Genomic DNA, 18856 nt, shown 5'->3' on the forward strand with positions numbered 1-18856 from the left:
ATTGCACCTAAAATAATAAAATACATAGGAATAAACTTAACCAAGGAGGTGAAAGACCCGTACACTCAAAACTATAAAACACCGATGAAAGTAACTGAAGATGACACAAACAAATGGAAATGCTCATGGATTAGAAGAGTTAAAATGTCCACACTACTCAAAGCAAGCTACAAACTCAACGCAATCCCTATCAAAATATCAATAGCATTTTTCACAGAACTAGAACAAATAATCGTAAAATTTGTATGGAACCACAAAAGACCCCAAATAGTCAAAGCAATCTTAAGAAAGAAGAACAAGCTATAGGTATCACAACCCCAGATTTCAAGATACAGTATAAAGCTATAATAATCAAAACAATATGGTCCTGCCACAGAAATAGCCACAAAGATGAAGGGAACAGCACAGACAGCCCAGAAATAAACCCATGCTTATATGGTCTCTTAAACTATGACAAAGGAGGCAAAAATATACAATGCAAAAAATATATATATATCAGTCTCTTCAATAAATGGTCTTGGGAAAACTGGGCAACTGCACGCACAAGAATGAAATTGGACCACGTTCTTCTACTATACACAAAATAAACTCAAAATGGATTAAAGACTGGGGCACCTAGATAGCTCAGTCAGTGAGGTATCCAACTCTTGATTTTGGCTCAGGTCAGGATCTCAGGGTCATGGGATTGAGCTTGGCGTCAGGGTCTGCGCTCAGAGGGGAGTCTGCTTGAGATTCTCTCTCTCTCCTTCCACCCCTCCCCCTTCACTTATGCATGCTCTTTCTCTCAAATAAATAAATCTTTAAAAAAAATGGATTAAAGACCTAAATGTGAGACCTGAAACCATAAAACTCCTAAAAGAAAACATAGGCAGAGGGCTCCTGGGTGTCTCAGTGGGTTAAGCATCTGCCTTTGGCTCAGGTCATGGTCCCAGGATCTGAGATTGAGCCCCATGTCGGGCTCCCTGCTCAGTGGGGAGCCTGCTTCTCCCTCTGCCCCCCTGCTCATGCTCTCTCTTTTTCTCTCAAATAAATAAATAAATAAATAAATAAATAAAATCTTAAAAAAACAAACAAACAAAAACATAGGCAGTAACCTCTTGGACATCAGCTTTAGCAGAATTTTTCTACACCTGTCTCCTCAGTGAAGGGTAACAAAAGCAAAATTAACAATTGGGACTACATCAAACCAAAACCTTTTTTACAACAAAGGAAACCATCAACCAAATGAAAAGGCAACTAACTTACTGAATGTGAGAAGATACTTGCAAATGATAATACCCATTAACGGGTTATATCCAAACTATATCAAGAACTCGTATAACTCAACACCAAACAAACAAACAAATAAAAAAACCAAAAAAACAACTCACAAGTAATCCAGTTAAAAGGGCAGAGGACCTCAACAGGCATTTCACCAAAGAAGCCATAGAGATGGCCAAGACACAAATGAAAAGATGCTCAACATCACTTATCATCAGGGAAATGTAAATCAAAACCACAATGAAATATCACTTCACACCTGTCAGAATGGCTAGTTCAAAAATACAAGAACTAACAAGTGCTGGTGAGGATGTGGAGGCAGGGAACATCTGTGCACTATTAGTGGGAATGTAAATTGGTACAGCCACTACAAAAAACCATTTGAAGATTCCTCAAAAAATTAAACATAGAAATACCATATGACCCAGTAATTCCATTTCTGGGTATTCACCTGAAGAAAACAAAAACAATGAACATCATGAAAAGACACATGCACCCCTATGTTTATTGCAGCATTATCTACAATAGTCAAGATATGGAAGCATCCCAAGTGTCCATCAAACGATGAATGGATATATATACAATGGAATATTACTCAGGCATAAAAAGAACAAGGTCTTGCCATTTGCAACAACATGGATGAACCCAGAGGGTATTATGCTAAGTGAAATAGGTCAGACAGAATAAAATAAATACTATATTATTTCATTTATATGTGGAATCTAAGAAACAAAACAAACAAACCCAGAAACAGATTCATACACAGAACAAACTGGTGGTTATCAAAGGGGAAGTGGGTGGGGGGAATGGCTGAAATAGATGAAGGGGATTAAGAGGTACAAACTTTCAGTTATAAAATAAAAATGTCATAGGGATGAAAAATACAGGATAGGGGATATAATCAATAATATTTTAATAACTTTGGCGGCAGATGGAAACTAAGAGCTTACTATGTGACCATTTCATAATGTACAGAATTACTGAATAACTATGTTGTACACCTGAAACTAATATTAATATGACAACTATACTTCAATAAAAAATTATTAAAAATCAATTACTTTATATAAAAATGGTTAAGTTTTATATGTATAAGGAATATACATAAACTTGTATGTCCTTCAGATAGAAAAAATTATTAAAATCAAATTTAAGTAAAATTTAAAGAAAAATTATTTTTCTTATTTAATCTATTTTGAAGATATGAAGTTCCATGTGTATTTTTGCAAATGGAGAATAATATTCCTAATTTAGCTAAAATTTATCAAATGCTAATACTCAGAGCTCTTAATAACTATGGATAATAGAACAATTAAACAATCAGTTAGGTGACTCAGAACTACCTAGAATAATCTTTCCTGACATATACACATATAAAGAGGTGACAGCAATTTAAATATCCAACTGTCAGGTTAAAAAAGCATAGCTATGGCTCTAACGGATATCTCCTCTTGAATCATGAAATTAATCAACTGGATTTTTTTTTAAATTACTACATACAGTATCGGAAACTAAATTTATTGCTAACTACAGTAATAAGTAATCCCTTACCTATATGATTTGCAAAATTCAGTTTTTCAAGATGAAAACTCTAAAGATAATACTAAAGTTGTTAATTGAAATTATTTTGGAAGATTAATAGTCAAACTATTTTGGTTGTTCACTTTACATGAGGTCTCAACTTCAGTCAACTTTAAACAAACTAAAAATCACTATATGACTATGCAAGACTGAGGTTCGGTTAGTGATCATGAAGTCAAAACTATACAAAGAACAGAACTAAAAACAGTTCATAAAAGTGAAACGAACACTGACAATTTCTAAGTGTTTTTGGAATCTGAGAAAGAGTAAATAAACTGCTGACACTGCAGTGCCATATGCCCTCTGTTCTTGAAAGGATGTTTAGTCTTTAAAAACAATAATAATAAAAGGTAAAAAGCCTTATCACTTAATGTCACATGGCCAGTAGAATCTTAATTTTCTATTAAAAAATTATCCAGAGGCCACAAACCATTATTATTCACATCAATGGCTGTACTAGTTAAATTTCATGGCTGAGAAAATATGAAGATAACAGAGAAGAAACTTTGAGTACCTTAAATAAATATTACAAAGGGGAGACCTGGAAACTCGGAATCACTGAATCACCTAATTAGATGAAGTAGAAACCAAAAATCTCTAATAGCCTGGCACTGCCATTCCCACACTCCTTGCCCTCTTGTGATTCCTCACTGAGGCCATGTTCTAGGATCTACCATGGAGTAACAATGACCAGCAATCATAGCCTCTGAAGTAGTGACAGGACTGTGCCCCTTTAGAGACGAGAAAACCCCTTGAATTACTCTTTTCCAAAGACACCCTCTAAAGGGGTGAGCTGATGAGAAAGACCTACATCCTACCCCATCAGGAATTCTGACTGCTATTTCTGGTCTTCAGCATGCTAGAGGCACCTGCTTATTGGGAGAAGCTCCAACTCTGGGGTTGGGGAAGGAGGTGGAAAGACAGCCTTCCTCTGCATCGCTCATGAGTAAATTATGTTTCTCACGTAACAACTAGAGATTCAATGGAGATAGATATGAGCAACTGCTTGTGGACACTGAAGCTTAGTGACCAAGTCTTACTGTAGTAATCACTGAACATGCAGGAAACTTGGGAGTGGTTGCATCATGATTTTTCCTATTTTCACAGAAATATCACAAGTAATTTCATAACCTTGAATAATTTAAGATAAAGAAGATAATTTAAGAACAATGTCAGTGCTAACAATTATGTCCAATACATGCTAATCATTGGAGATAATATTGAATTTAGCTAAATTCACTTAAACTAGGCAATGTCACATAGAACTGCTGATATGTTGGATATACTTTATACTCACATTTTAACTCAAATACAATTGTTCAAAATTTAGAGAGTGCATAAGGCTAGCATATGAGAATTCACAGAAGATATGAAAATGAATGCCAAAAGGCTTATTTTAATTAAATTCAATTCAACAAATATGAATATCTATTGTGCGCCACCCTAAAAAAGTGAGTAAGAATAATAATGGAAACTAGATCACATGATTAAGCCTCCTAATGAAAATAAAATTGAGATAAATCACTACAAAACCATATAGCAAATACTTGAAAGATAACAAACCAAGGAGTGACCTGCACATTTAGTAAAACTGTATACTAATAAACTACCCATCTTCATTCACTTAACATATACAGAGCATCTTCTGTTATGTTGAGACTGTGCTGAACACTGAGAGTGTAGATATGAAAAAATCAGCCACTGTGCTAAGTCGTCTGAGCACAGAAGAACAGCAACAAGCAGATGATGTATCAGTGCTACAAGGGACAGAAAACTGCATCAGGAGCAGGAGGGATGGGGAAGACCAACCCAACCTGGAGGTGTGCAAGGAGGCAGGAAGGAAAGCTTCCCAGAGGACGGAGTGCCTAATTATCAGGAAAGAGCAAGAGCGGAAGAGGCATGGCGCTGTCAGGACTGAAGTAGCTCTGACTGCCTGCTGCCTATAGAAGGGATGCCTGAGAGGTACAGGGAAGGAGTGTGAAGCAGGTAACAGACAGCCGCCACATGCCAAGTGTAAGCATTAGCAATGCCTACGAATTTTAGGTTTTAGCCTGAGGGAGAATGGGTCCTCCTGGACTGTTTTAAGCAGAGAAATGACAGATCCCATTTATAGTTTGGAAAGATGAGCTTTTCAAAAAGTTAGAGGTGAACCTGAAACAGGCAAGATTGGGTGCTGGCACCAAGAGAACCCTCAAGCATCCTGATAAGAAACAAAAATGATGAGGGGCAGAACTCAGAAATGGGAAAGAGGGGACCTGCAACTAACTGTTTGCTGGAACAAGAGGGAAGGGGGGCCTTGGTTGATGTCTTCACCCCTTCCCAGTGTGAGGAGGTCTGGCAGCAGAAAGAGCTGATCTGAAGATGATGAGAAAGGAAACTGATGAGCTTACTTTTGGACTTGCTAAGCTGAAGAGGTCTCTGGAATGTTCCAATGAAGATGTCTACTAGGAAGGTTGACAGACCTTGAGCTCAGAGGAGAGAGATTAGACTGCAGACGTTGATGCTGGAGGCACCAGTCAGTCTACCATTAGTCAATGAAATTGCTCAGAGAGAGTCTGAAGACAGTCTGGCAAGAACAGAGAAAGATAGAGTCCTGAGCATATCAGGAGTGCAAGGCTATGCAAAGGAAGAGAAACCAATCCACAAAGGAAACTGAGGGCTACCAAATAGCAGTGGGATGAGAGATGCCACAGAAAGTCTCAGGAAGAGGGTTCAACAATGGAAGTACTACAGAAACATGGACTATGAAAAGGAGTGAATGCATCACGGATTCCCAACTACAGCTGACCCTCGAACAATGTGGGGATTGGGGTGCTGACCCCCGCACAACTGAAAATCCACATATAACTCTGACTCCCCCAAAAGTTAACTACTAATAGCCTACTGATGACCAGAAGACTTACCAATAACATAAACAGTTGATTAAAACATATTTTATATGTTCTATGTATTATATGCTGTATTTTTGCAATAAAGTAAGCTAGAGAAAAGAAAATGTTATTAAGGAAATAAGGAAGAGGAAAAACATTTACAGTGCTGTGCTGTATTAACAAAATCCACGTATAAGTGGAATTGCACAGTTCACACCCGTGTTGTTCAAGGGTCAAATGCATAGCATCGGAAGTGGCTTCAGTGTGAATAGTCTCAATGGGGGGTGAAGGCAGACTTTGCAGGATCAGAGACCAAGTGACACAGTAACACAGATAGCATTAGCATGGACTCTTTGAGGGAAGACAACTTTTTAAAAGCTGGGTTGCAAAGAGAAGAGTGATGGGGAGTTACTGTGGGGATTGTGATTTATAGTTAGGGTGACCACACTGCTGGTTCAGTGCCTAATATCCTAGCCTTACCCCCGGACTCTCAAGAGCTTATAAATAATTTCGTTATCTTAAGATGGTTGAAATCTAGAAAATTAGAACCACAAGTAGTAAGTGATAATTATATGCAAGGCACTGAATCAGATGTTATGAGGACACAAATAACTGAAACCATCTGTCTGCAAGACACTTAAAACTTAGGATGTACATGAATGTGTGCATGTGTGTGCATGTGTGTGCATGTGTGTGCACGTGCATGGCCTGCCACGTAACAACTCCTTTATTTTTGAATACCTGAGATTGCTAAACTACTTCCACAAAAATTTGGTACAGCAAAACTAAGGCTTTTCTTTTCCCATAAGATAATTTATATACATATACACAAGGGGAGGTGCCCCAAATAAGAAAGGAAAAGTGGTCACTGGATGCCATCCTTCTCAGCCATCTTAAAGAGAAGGTGGAGGCAGGCCAGCCAAGGGAGAAGCAGAAATCAGGCATCGGGCTGGTCCAGAGAGTTCAGCTCTTTTAGTCTAGTTCTTCTAAGACTGGGGAGAAAGGACAGGGCAGTGACATTTAGTTCACCTTCACCAGCAGCGGTCTAAGAACAGTAGGGGCAATATCTGAGTATTGTGTATTATTACCTTGAGTAGAAAATAAAGAGATTTTATTGAAAAACCCTTTTGAGGGGTGCCTGGGTGGCTCAGTTGGTTAAGCGGCTGCTTTCGGCTCAGGTCATGATTCCAGTGTCCTGGGATGGAGCCCCGCATCAGGTTCCCTGCTCAGCAGGGAGCCTGCCTCTCCCACTCCTCCCCACCTGTGCTCTCTCTATCTCTGTCACTGTCTCTCTCTCAAATAAATAAATAAAATCTTAAAAAAAAAGAAAAGAAAAACCCTTTTGATATCCATCCCTTGGAATTCTGAAACTTTCAGTCACTGCTCTATAAAAATACTTAAATAATTTGGAAGTCTATCAATGTGAAAAGAAATCTCCACATATCTGTTTAAAAACTCTCCCCAAATGGGGCAATAAAAGACAGGTAACACAAAATATGCATATTATGTTTATGTACTAAAGAATTATAAGAGAGGTTAAAAGGTATAATAGGGATTCAGAAAAAAAACAATCCTGTCAGGGTTGATGGGAAGAAGACTTGCCAGAAAAAGCACTCCTTTCAGAGGTGGGCTCTGAAGCACGCATAGGCCAGTCAGGGAAGTGATGACCAGGCAGCGAGGACACTAGCCAAGGCACTTGTGGGAGCTATAAAGAGGTCATTGGTGCTGTTACCGAACAAATATTTACTGAGCAGGCATTATGTACCAAGCAGTAGTTTAGATACTGAAGATACAGAACTCAAGAGGCAAAATTTTCTGTTTGTGAATTTGCAAATTTGTGATGAACTCTTCTGGTGGCATTTTCTCACCTGACCTGATTAAGGATACTGATTATCACTCTTCATCTAAGTATTCATGTTTCCTTGCAGAAATCCTTGCTGGGAATGTGACATAATATATGGCACATGCACTATATCTTTCTAAAATCCAAAAATACCAAAATTCCAAAAGTCATCTGGGCCCAAGAATTTTGAAAAAGGGATTGTAGATCAAAACCTCCAGACGCTATTGACTGATGATCCTGAGAATAATTTATTGTTAAAAGTCATGTTTGTTCACTTAAATTGGTAATCAACCCACTAACTATGACCTCATGGGTTTAGCTTTAATAAGTTCAACCAGTATAAAGGCCAGTGCTAGAACCACAGATACAGCATTCTCCCTTGTAAATAATTATTTTACAAATAAAATGAGTACTTTTCACAAGTTAAATTTAAAACACCATGCCGATTGTCCATTGGCCATGTCGTTTCTTCAGGTTGGTGGCTGGTATGGTGATATTTAAGTTTAAGACCTGAATGACAAAAGTGAGGCAGTTCTATGAAGATAAAGGAGAATTACTGCCTAAGCAAAGGAAAAAACAGGCTTGAAGAGGTAAGGTGGAAGGACATGGAAAGTCTGGGCAACAAAAAGGCTCACTGTGCTAAAATACAGCCGGAGAGAGGCCATGGGGTGCACTCGTAAGTGGCGGGCAAAGGGCACCAGGCCGGGGCCTGCCCTGCACTGCACGTTTTACTGTAAGTTTAATGGGAAGATATTGCAAGGATTTTAAGACACTGATAGGATCTGATTTAAACTTTAAAAGGATATATTTGGGATATGAACTGTAACCCAGTCTGGACACAGTAAAGTATGTATATAGAAAAGTAACAGAATTTAAGGAAAAAAGATTAATTATGGCCACACGTAGGTAGAAAGCCTCAGATGACTATAATGGCTGTGATTTCAGAACATAAAATACCTAAGGTCGCCTAAAATATTTTTAATTTCATGATTCTAGTTTTTAGTTTTGACTTACGACATCACTATATTGTTACCACCTAAAGTGAACACTACACAATAAAAACCCTAAGGTGTTTAAAGATTGAACAATTTTATCACCATCTAATAAAAGCATTACACAATTAAAAAAAGGTGTTTAAAGCAATTAGGTAAAAGAATGAAGATTAACTCAAACCTGTTAACAGTTCACTGGTACATCTATTTATATACATTCAAAAAGAATCTATGTCTAATATAAACATGACCACTTCTATGTAAGACTACTTCTAGGCAAAAATGTTATTAGGGAGCTGGGTTCTATGTATTCCACACATTTCATACAAAGGAATAACTATCTGATCCATCAAAAAGTTTATTTGACTCAGTAAGCAACAGATAATTTTAAAATATGTATTATGAAGTGTGATTTAAGGGACTTTCATTTGATGTCACGAGATAAAACTGGAATTGTGTCAGTCATCCTTCTGTGGTTCAATTTTCTTTGCTTAATTACTATAATAATCATTCTCCTAAACATTTTTCTTCTATCCTTCACCTTGTCAGCATTAATAATTAGGTCTTATACAGAAGTGACCAAATTTCTTACATAAATTTTTTGATGACAGTCACAAAGTCATTGTATAAAACTGTCACTCATAGTCTGTTCTATCTATGCAATAAAGACATATCCTGGGAAGCAAATATGCATTACTAAAATGATCCAATATTATAAGGTATAATTATTTTCTGGAATTTAAGAATAATTTTAAGTTTTAAGTATGAATAATAAAAAGTGCACTAAATTCCAAACTATCAAAAAATGGGTTTAAGCTACTAAAAAGTTAAAATCAAACTAATGGGAAAAAATATGAATAAAAAGAAAAGCATTTTAAGAATACACTAATTGATAAAATCCATATTTATTACTCCAGATGCACTGGACTACCTCTAGAGAACGTTAGTAACTTGAAACCGTTTACCTGTTGGAGGCAGGCAGTCTTTCCAATCAAAATAGCCTGCATAAATTCCAGGTTCCAAGGAGCCAACTATAGGATCTGCTTTCAACTCAATGTAAGTTTCAAAGAGTCTTTGGTCTAATTCTTTTAACGAGGCCATGCTAACCTATAAACACATAATAAAGAATAACTATGAGTTTTTTATTTGAGCACGAGGGAAAAAGTAAAATAATATAAATACTTCAGCACATTTTACAAGTACTTATCATTTTTCCTTTATCATTTTACAGGAAAAAAATCATGATTTTTATTTTATTTTATTTATTTTTCAGTAACAAAGACCACTCCCTCAACACAACTTATTTAATAGGAATTAATCCCCACGTATGGACTACACATAGAAAGTTCAGCCCACGTGAACTGTGAGTTCCTGATGGCAGTAGAAGCAGAACAGGATGAGGAATGTAGCCTCAGTCCTACGAGCCTATGCCTGGTCTCACTGGCACTCAAGAGGCCAAGAAGTTGCAGAGTAGGTGGGCAGAGCGCTAAATTTGGGAATACAGAGTCTGTTGGCTCAAGGGCCTCTGCGGTGGACTAGTGGTGATGTGTCTGCTTCTACACCATAAGTCAAGCATCTACAAAGAGGAATATCTGTCATGGAGTGAAATTAAGCTGTAGAAAAGACAAGCAACAACTTGAACTTAGAAAAATAATGAAAACCTTTAAGGAGATGAATGTACAATACAAAACAAGACTTACGGAGAGAACACGCATGATTTTCAAAGATAACAACTCAGTAGTTTAACTGGAGGACTCAATGGTCACTACAGAGACTGAAATTAAGTGCAATAAGTATTTCAAGGCACAGAGTAAAAAATGTAAAGAGGTGGAAATTATGAAGGAAGAAACTTAGAAGACAGATCCACAAACTCTCATATGAAAGGAAACAGAAATTCAAGTAGAAGAATATGAACTGTCACAGAAGAGACAAGAATTAAACAAGCAACAGAATAAAATTTCTGGATCTAAAGACTGACTTTGCAATTTGAACAGGCTTGCTGGGTTCTAGGCTAGATTTACGAGGCGCTGCAAAAACTGTTAAAGTGTCAGATTTCTAAATAATTAAAAAAGAGAGAGAGAAAAATTTTAAGCTTCCAGTTAAAAAAAAATGGATTACTTACAAAGAAGAATGAGTCTGACATCAGATTTCTCAGATGTTGCACGGGAACTTAAAGTCACCGGAATAATATCCACAGGAATAAAAGGAATTCAACCCAAGAATCCTATATTAAGCCATGATGTCATTCACTCAACAGAGTCCAAGAAACATATTTTTAGTTATACAAGGATTCAAAGAATATATATCACTCATGTACTTGACAAAGGGCTGTATCCTAAAAGTAAATATATCAGACTGAGAAGGATGAACGATTGAGGATAACAGTGGCAGGCAATGAACTTTGAGTTCTCCTTCATCCCTCTCTTTCTCTAATATTTAGAAACATCAATCTAAACAGATGATAAGAGATACTCTAGACATGTGAAATAAAATGCTAATACTTGAAAGAGAGGAGCCATTCAAAAAGGAAATACTAACAGTAGAAAAAGAGAAAATTAAACTCAAAGAAAAGCACCAATAACAAAAGTGGGTTGTTTAACGGGTTATTACAGTTTTATGTCAGTAAGTATGACTACATAGAGGAAACTGAAAAACTGAAAAACACAATTTCTAAAAATGGCACACATATCCTCTATGTATTAAACTGAGTCCATTATTTAAAATGCTTTCACACAAGCATTTAAGGAAGAAATTTCACACACAAACTTTTTCATAGAACAGAGCCTGAGAACATTTCCTACTTTGTTTAATGAGATAAGCAAAACCTGATGTCAAAACCTGACGAGAATATTGCAATAAAAGAAAATTACAACTCATGAACAAAAACATAAAAATCTTAACAAACTGCTGGCAAACTGAATCTACAAGTAAATAAAAAGAATATGTTATAATGAAGTGGAATTCTTTTAACAGATGACAAAAAAAGGACTTGATAAATATCCCCTCCGACCACTTAATTTAAGATTGTACTAGAGATCCTACTCCATGCAATAGAGTTAAGAAAAAATACCATGAAATAAGTAAAACTGTCATTTTAAGACATATTCTAAAGCTATAATAATATATGTATAATAATAACACAATATTAACACAATACTTAATAAAAGATAGCTCATAGACCTGAATGTAACAGATAAAACTACAAAGCCTCTGGGAAAAAATATTCAGGGCACTGAAGCAGGTAAAGATTTTGACAGGATATAAAAGGCATTAAACATTTTTAAAAATGATAAATTGGATCTCATCAAAATTAAAAATTTCTACTCAAAAGACAGCACTGTAAAAACAAAACAGCAAGCCAGAGACTGGGAGGAAAAATATATATCTGACAAAGAACTTATATACAGATTTCTAAAAATCACTAATAGAAAGGTAAACAATCCAATTAAAATATAGGCAAATGAATGACGAGGCACTTCCAAAAAGAAGATATGTGAATATGAGTATCTAAATGTGTAAGAAAAAGGGCCTAACATCATTATATCAGAGAAAGCCAATGAAAGCAACAGAATTGGCTAAAATAAAAAAGAACGGTAATATTAAGCGTTCGTAAGGACAAAATGGAGCAAGTAGAATACTCATAAACTGCTATAAAATGAGAAGTAAAATGAGACACCCACTCTGGAAAACTATTCAGAATTCCTAATCAACTTATTCCATGACCAGCAATTCCAAGATGAGAGAGTACAAATGTCCACAAAAGACTTTCACAGCAATGTTCACAAAAAGTTTATTCATAAAGACCTTAAACTGGGGCACCTGGGTGGCTCAGTGGGTTAAGCGTCTGCCTTTGGCTCAGGTCATGACCTCAGAGCCCTGAGACTGAGCTCTGCATTGGGTCCCTGCTCAGTGGGGAGCCTGCTTCTCCCTCTCCCTCTGCCTGCCACTCTCCCTGCTTGTGCTTTCTTTTTCTGTCAAATAAATAAATAAAATCTTAAAAAAAAAAAAAAACCAAAACCTTAAACTAGAAACAATCCAATGTCTCTTACCATGAGAATGATTAAACAAATTTGAGTTATCCAAACTCAGCAATAAAAGAAAATAAATTACTTATAGATGCAATAAATTTGGATGAATCTTAAAAATTATTAAGTTGGAGCAAAAGCAGCTAGACAGAAAAGATGTATGGTTCCATTTTACATGAAGTTAAAGAACAGGCAAAACTAATATATCCTGACGGAAATCAAAACACTGGTGAGAAGGGTCCCTACTGACTGGAATGGGGCACGAGGGAAATATGTCTTGATCCAGGTGGTGGATACTGGGACATATATATATATATATATATATGCATTAAAAGTCACCTATTTGTACACTGAAGATCTGTGTTTTACTGTATATAATTCATACTCTAATTTAAAAAAAAATGGTTGAAAATAAATGAATGGGCAGATAGATACTAGGCAAATGAAACAGAAAGTGGAGTGGCGGTATTAATGTCTGACAAAGCAGAATTAAGGTCAACAGTACCTCATAAATTTTGTTGTAAGAATTCAAAAAGATAATTTATGAAACTTATGTAGTACATTTATTTATTTATTTATTTATTTATTTATTATTATTATTTTTTAATGATTTTTTATTATATTATGTTAGTCACCATACAGTACATCCCCGGTTTCCGATGTAAGGCTCGATGATTCATTAGTGGTGTATAACACCCAGTGCACCATGCAATATGTGCCCTCCTTACTACCCATCACCGGTCTATCCCATTCCCCCACCCCCCTCCCCTCTGAAGTCCTCAGTTTGTTTCTCATAGTCCATAGTCTCTCATGTTTCATTCCCCCTTCTGATTACCCCCCCCTTTCTTTATCCCTTTCTTCCCCTATGTAGTACATTTAAAGTACATCGTAAATTCTCTCAGCTATCATTATTATTATTTATTTCAACATGCCCAATTTTCACTAAAGCCCTGTTCACACTAGCTAATGAATACAGATGTTAGCTAAGTTTGCTTGACCCCTACTATGCAAGGATAAGGTCTGTTCATCATTAAAGCACTATCTAATAGTGATGAATGAAAGTTAAATGAAAAAAAAAATCCTTAAAGGAAATCACAGTCTAACAGGGAAGAAAGGCAAGAAAACATTGATAAAACGTTCAAAGAACATAGCTGTTGGGGGAGTGCTTATGGGGTACTTCTAAGGGCACTGGAAAAGGCTTTCTTAAGAAAAGAAAGGTGCTAATTCAGTAATTATGCAATCAGAAATAGATGTATGCACTAAATTCCTACATATGAGAACTAAGGAGCACCTTTTAAAGTACTTCAAGTAGTTGGTAATAACTTACAGAAATACAGAATACATTAGGAGGTAGCATTTCAGATTCAGGGGCAAATAATACTGGTGATAATCTACCATTTTATCTTCTTAGGCAGAAATATGCATATCAAAAGATATTCTGACAACATACAGCCTCACCTGTATAGCAGCAAGTGTGCAGCCACACAGGTGCTGAAAAACACACACCTAAGTAGATGTCTCATTTCCTCAATTTCTATACAGTAGTCTTCAATTCACTCAAAATAGTTAAAGAAAAAAAAAAGAATCAGACGAGATCGGGAGCGTTCACGTATTGCATGGAGCACTGGGTGTTATACGCAAACAATGAATCATGGAACACTACATCAAAAGCTAATGATGTACTGTATGGTAAATAATATATCATAATAATAATTAAAAAAAGAATCATTAATTAATTTTAATGTTCCAAATTTAAATTTTCTAATTTACTATTTTAAAAACTTTTTGTTAAAAATGCTTCTTAAAAAGTATGTTTCTGAGAAAGAAAAAATAATTTTAAAAAAGTTAATTTCATTTCAAAGATGACAGAAGGAGTACATTGAACTGAGTGATCTCTATGGAAACAAAATCATCAAACTACAATTAGAACATCTATCCAAGTGAATATGGATGACTAGGTTCAGTCAAATTAACATAATTTAAAAAATTTTTTAAAGTGGCAAACTGACATTACTTTGTGTTATTGAAACATGTCAAATGTGGACAAAATAAATGCCAAGTAAATAATTAATTTTTAAAAATAAACTCTTAATCCCTAGTAGAGGTGGCACTATTAAAACAAGACAAAACAAAACAAAAACAGGATAAAACAGGATATACTGTCATCCTGAAACAGAAAAACAGTCAATGTCTCTAGCACTTAGAGCCATCATTCCTCACTTCCCTCACCTTCCACTGTGACTTACTACTAATCTTTATCATTCCCCAAACTTTTCTTTTTCTGTGAATTTTTTATAATCAAGTTAACTATCTCACGCCCCATTATTGAGGGCTCTCATAACTGCTCCAATCTTCTTCTTAATAGGAATAGTCTTTTATTTGACTATTGTGACTGTATGTGATTTGGCCACCCACACAGAATGATCTAAGGGGCATGGGAAATAACTTCACTGCCACTACCTCCTACACTGATGTTTGAAATTATACCACTCCAGAGTAAGTTAATCATTTTCCTTTACTTAGTAACAAAACCAAAGTTTCTGGAAATGAAAAACAACTGGAATAAAAGGGCAATAGGCAGCAAATTTCAACAAGATATAAATGAAGAAAAAGGCAATGAGAAGAGAGAGCTGAATGAATTATTCTGAATCATTACAGAGAATTAAAGATGGGTGGGGGAAACATAAATGAAAAATGTAAGAGACATGGAGAACAGAGTAAGAAGGTCTAACATATATCCCACAGGAGGTCTTGAAGGAGAAAAAAGAGTGAATAGAAAAGAATAAATATTGGAAGAGGTAATAGCTGAGATTTTCCAGAACTGATTAAAGGTATCAATCAGTCAGGGGAAAAACGGCCAACAAAATACACCAAGAGACACATCATAGTGGAACTATGAAATATTAGACACAAAGAAAATAAAAAATATCTAAAAAGCAGCCAAAGAAAGACTTTTACATCTCTCAGTAACTGACAAATGAAAGACCAAAACACACGAAAGGAATGGATATAGAAGACTGAACAACAAAATTCACAAACTTGATCTAATAGACATATATGGAATGTAGTATTCAAAACTGAAGGACGTGGTATTTTCAAGCAAGGGAGAATATTTAAGAAACTCATCGTGTATCAGCCTGCAAAGCAAGTCTCAACGAAGTAAAAAACATGACATTCTTTGACCTCAGCATAATTAAGTTAGAAATCTCTAACAAAGAGAAAACTAATTTCCAACATGAAAACTAATTGCTACCCACCCACCCACCCAATTTGGAAATTTAAAATCACACTCCTATATAGCTGTGTGTCAAAGAAAAACTCACAATTAAAATTCGAAAATACAAAACAGAACTAAAATATCTTATATTAATCTGTGGGATATACCTAAGAGACAGAGGGACATTCATAGCCTTGAACATTTATAGTAAAAAGGCAGAAAGGTTTGGAATCAATGAGTTACATAAACAAAACAATTAAGCGAAGTGCTCAAATTACTGTGACAGAAAACAAGGACATAAAAAGAGTAAAGCCAAAATTTGGTTCTTGAAAAGATTCTGATCAAGAAAAAAGACTAAAAATATTAAGTCCAGAAAGATATCATAACCTCAGATGTGGATGAAACTGAAATAATATGAAACTATTATAAAACAATTTTATGCCAATAAATTTAGAAATTTAGGTAAAATGGACAAAGTCCAAGAAAAATATAGACGACTACAACTAACAAGACAAAACAGAAAACTTGAATGGTTCTTTAACCATTAAGGAAATTGAACCAACCATTAAAAATCACCTCACAAAGAAAAAACAAGAGAGTTCTTATAAATATTCAAAGAATAAATACTCCAATGTTATATAAACTCAGAGGAAGAAAAAAAGGAATAGGATTTTTAATACATTTTACAAATTAGCATAAGCTACATGCAGCAACATGGATAAATCTCAAAAATGATATTAGGAGAAAAAGCAAGGCAGAGAAAAATACATATCATATAATCCCATTTAGGCTATTTAAAAGTCAGAAACAGGTAATATTAAACAATGTATTATTTAGAAACCACAAAATGCAGAAGTGACAGTCCATAAGGGAAAATGGATGAGGCAGATGTCCAGGGCACAAGGGATCCTGGGAATATGCTCCATTTCTTCAGCTTGGCAACAGGTGAACATGTGTTCATTTTATTATTATTCTATCTTATACCTACATAAGATTTAGTCTTTTGTAGAGATAAAAGCATTTAATATAAAAATATTTGAAAAGAATTTATAGTCTAGAAAAGAAGAACACCAATATTAAACTAATCATGATATAACGTGTTAAGATGTTATCTAGTGTTATAAACAAGGTATTATAGGAATAAAGAAGAGGATTTGATCCATTTTGCAGTTTGGAAAAAATGAATGAGAAGTCTTTCCACAGGGTGAGACATCTGTATCTGAGATAGAATTTGAAAGATGATTAAGATTTTGTCAAGTTGGGGGGCGCCTAGGTGGCTCAGCTGTTAAGCGTCTGCCTTTGGCTTAGGTCATGATTCCAGGGTCCTGGGATCAAGCCCCACATCGGGCTCCCTGCTGGGCGGGAAGTCTGCTTCTTCCTCTCACACTCCCCCTGCTTGTGTTCCCTCTCTCGCTGTCTCTTTCTGTCAAATAAATAAATAAAATCTTAAAAAAAAAAAAAAAGATTTTGTCAAGTTGAGGTTGAGGAAAAGGTATTCCAGACCAATAGAACAATACAAGCTACAGGTAAATGTTCTTAAAATAGAGACTGGTAAGCTGATGTTGAATGAATGTTTGTTGAAGGAATAGAAGACCTGACAAATCGTATGAAATACTCAAGAAAAGATGAATGCCTAGATAACAGGATATTGGTAAGCAAAGAGGAGATGAATGGCGTAAGAGAAAGAAGTAAGGGTCCAGATTTAAACAATATGAACATCATCAGGCTAAGGAGTTTAGGTTTTATTCCTCAGTCAATGAGAACACTGAAATGTGGGAAGGAGGAAGAATATAATCAGATCTGTATTTTTGAAACTCCATGGATAATGAGTTAAAGAGTGAAATTTAGAGCCTAAGCAAAGCATTTGGAGGAAGGCTTCTGCAATAGCACAAGGATCAGATGATGAAAAAGAGCTGATCTTGGACAGGAAGAACAAATTAGGGAGGCAGAGACAGAAGATGGTTCAGGGGTTGAACCATCCATTCCTGAGGAATGAAGTCAAAGACAATTCCCAAGTCCCTGGCTTGCTGACTCTGTGACTACTGACCAAGGCAAGAAACACATAAAGCAAAGCTGATTTGGAAGAGGAAGGAGAACATGACTTTGGTTTGGGTAAGTTGCTCTGAAATCCCAATGGCAATTTCTAGTGAAGATGTATGATAGGAAAGAGATCTGCAGCCTAGGAATGAAATACAAGTTAAAGATACAGATTTGGGACTCATGGGCACCACTGACAAATGAAGTAGTGGGAAGAGATGAGATCTCCTAAGGAAAACATAGAGTGTGTGAAGGGGAAACAAAGCACAGTGGTCCAGAGAACAGAAACAGTACAGGGACGGTAAAAGACAACTATTTAAGTTGTTGCATTGTACCTGCTCAGGTTCAAGGTTTTTGATTTAGGACCCCACACAACATGCAACTGATGACCAATGGTCTTACTCACTTATTGCCTACACCTCCCCGACTTTCCAAAGAGACTTGGTGCCTTTCTCTCACCTCTGAAACAACCACTTTTCTGTGAAATCTTATATTCTTCCTTGCTTTGGGAAAGCTTTTCTGAATTACCTTCTGTACTGGGGAAGCAAATATTTTACTTTATAAATTATAAAGTCCTTGTGTCCTTCCTACTATAGTATTTCTTTATGTCTGTTTCTGTTTTTCCCTTCCCATGTATACAAAGAACTTGAGGCAGTTAAATAGGGTCAGAAATTAATATTTAGTATGCAGGGACACATCTGTCTATAACCTATTAAACTCTAAAACACATTGATTTAAAAATGATGTATTATATAAAAATGGCCTCTAAACAAAATTTAGCTGGAGAAGAGAGGAGAAAAATAAAATATAAAAAGATAATACGGTGAGGACCCAAAACTATAGTCATTCACATCATATACTGAATTCAAATGATTTCAAATGAAACTTAAGAATAATATACAATTAAGCTAAAAATAATCAAATATGTAAAATATGGTATATATGTATGGTTCAAGTGACACAAAAATCTTTAAAATTGATTGTTGTATGTAAAGGATCTTCCCTGGACATGTGAAAAAAAGAAGCTGCCC

The 18856-nt window shown here is 35.7% G+C and overlaps 1 protein-coding gene across 2 annotated transcripts in view; it reads right to left on the bottom strand.

Moving 5' to 3' along the window:
• Nucleotides 1-18856, bottom strand: part of EXOC2 (exocyst complex component 2) — a 248708-nt gene that overhangs the window by 63728 nt on the left and 166124 nt on the right. For both annotated transcript variants that reach the window (XM_026511359.4, XM_026511361.4), the window contains one exon: nt 9512-9653. In XM_026511359.4, coding sequence (XP_026367144.1) covers nt 9512-9653 — 142 coding nt within the window. The remainder of the gene's footprint in view (nt 1-9511; nt 9654-18856) is intronic.

This window comes from Ursus arctos, unplaced genomic scaffold (genome assembly GCF_023065955.2).
Source record: "Ursus arctos isolate Adak ecotype North America unplaced genomic scaffold, UrsArc2.0 scaffold_31, whole genome shotgun sequence".
NCBI classification, from domain to species: domain Eukaryota; kingdom Metazoa; phylum Chordata; class Mammalia; order Carnivora; family Ursidae; genus Ursus; species Ursus arctos.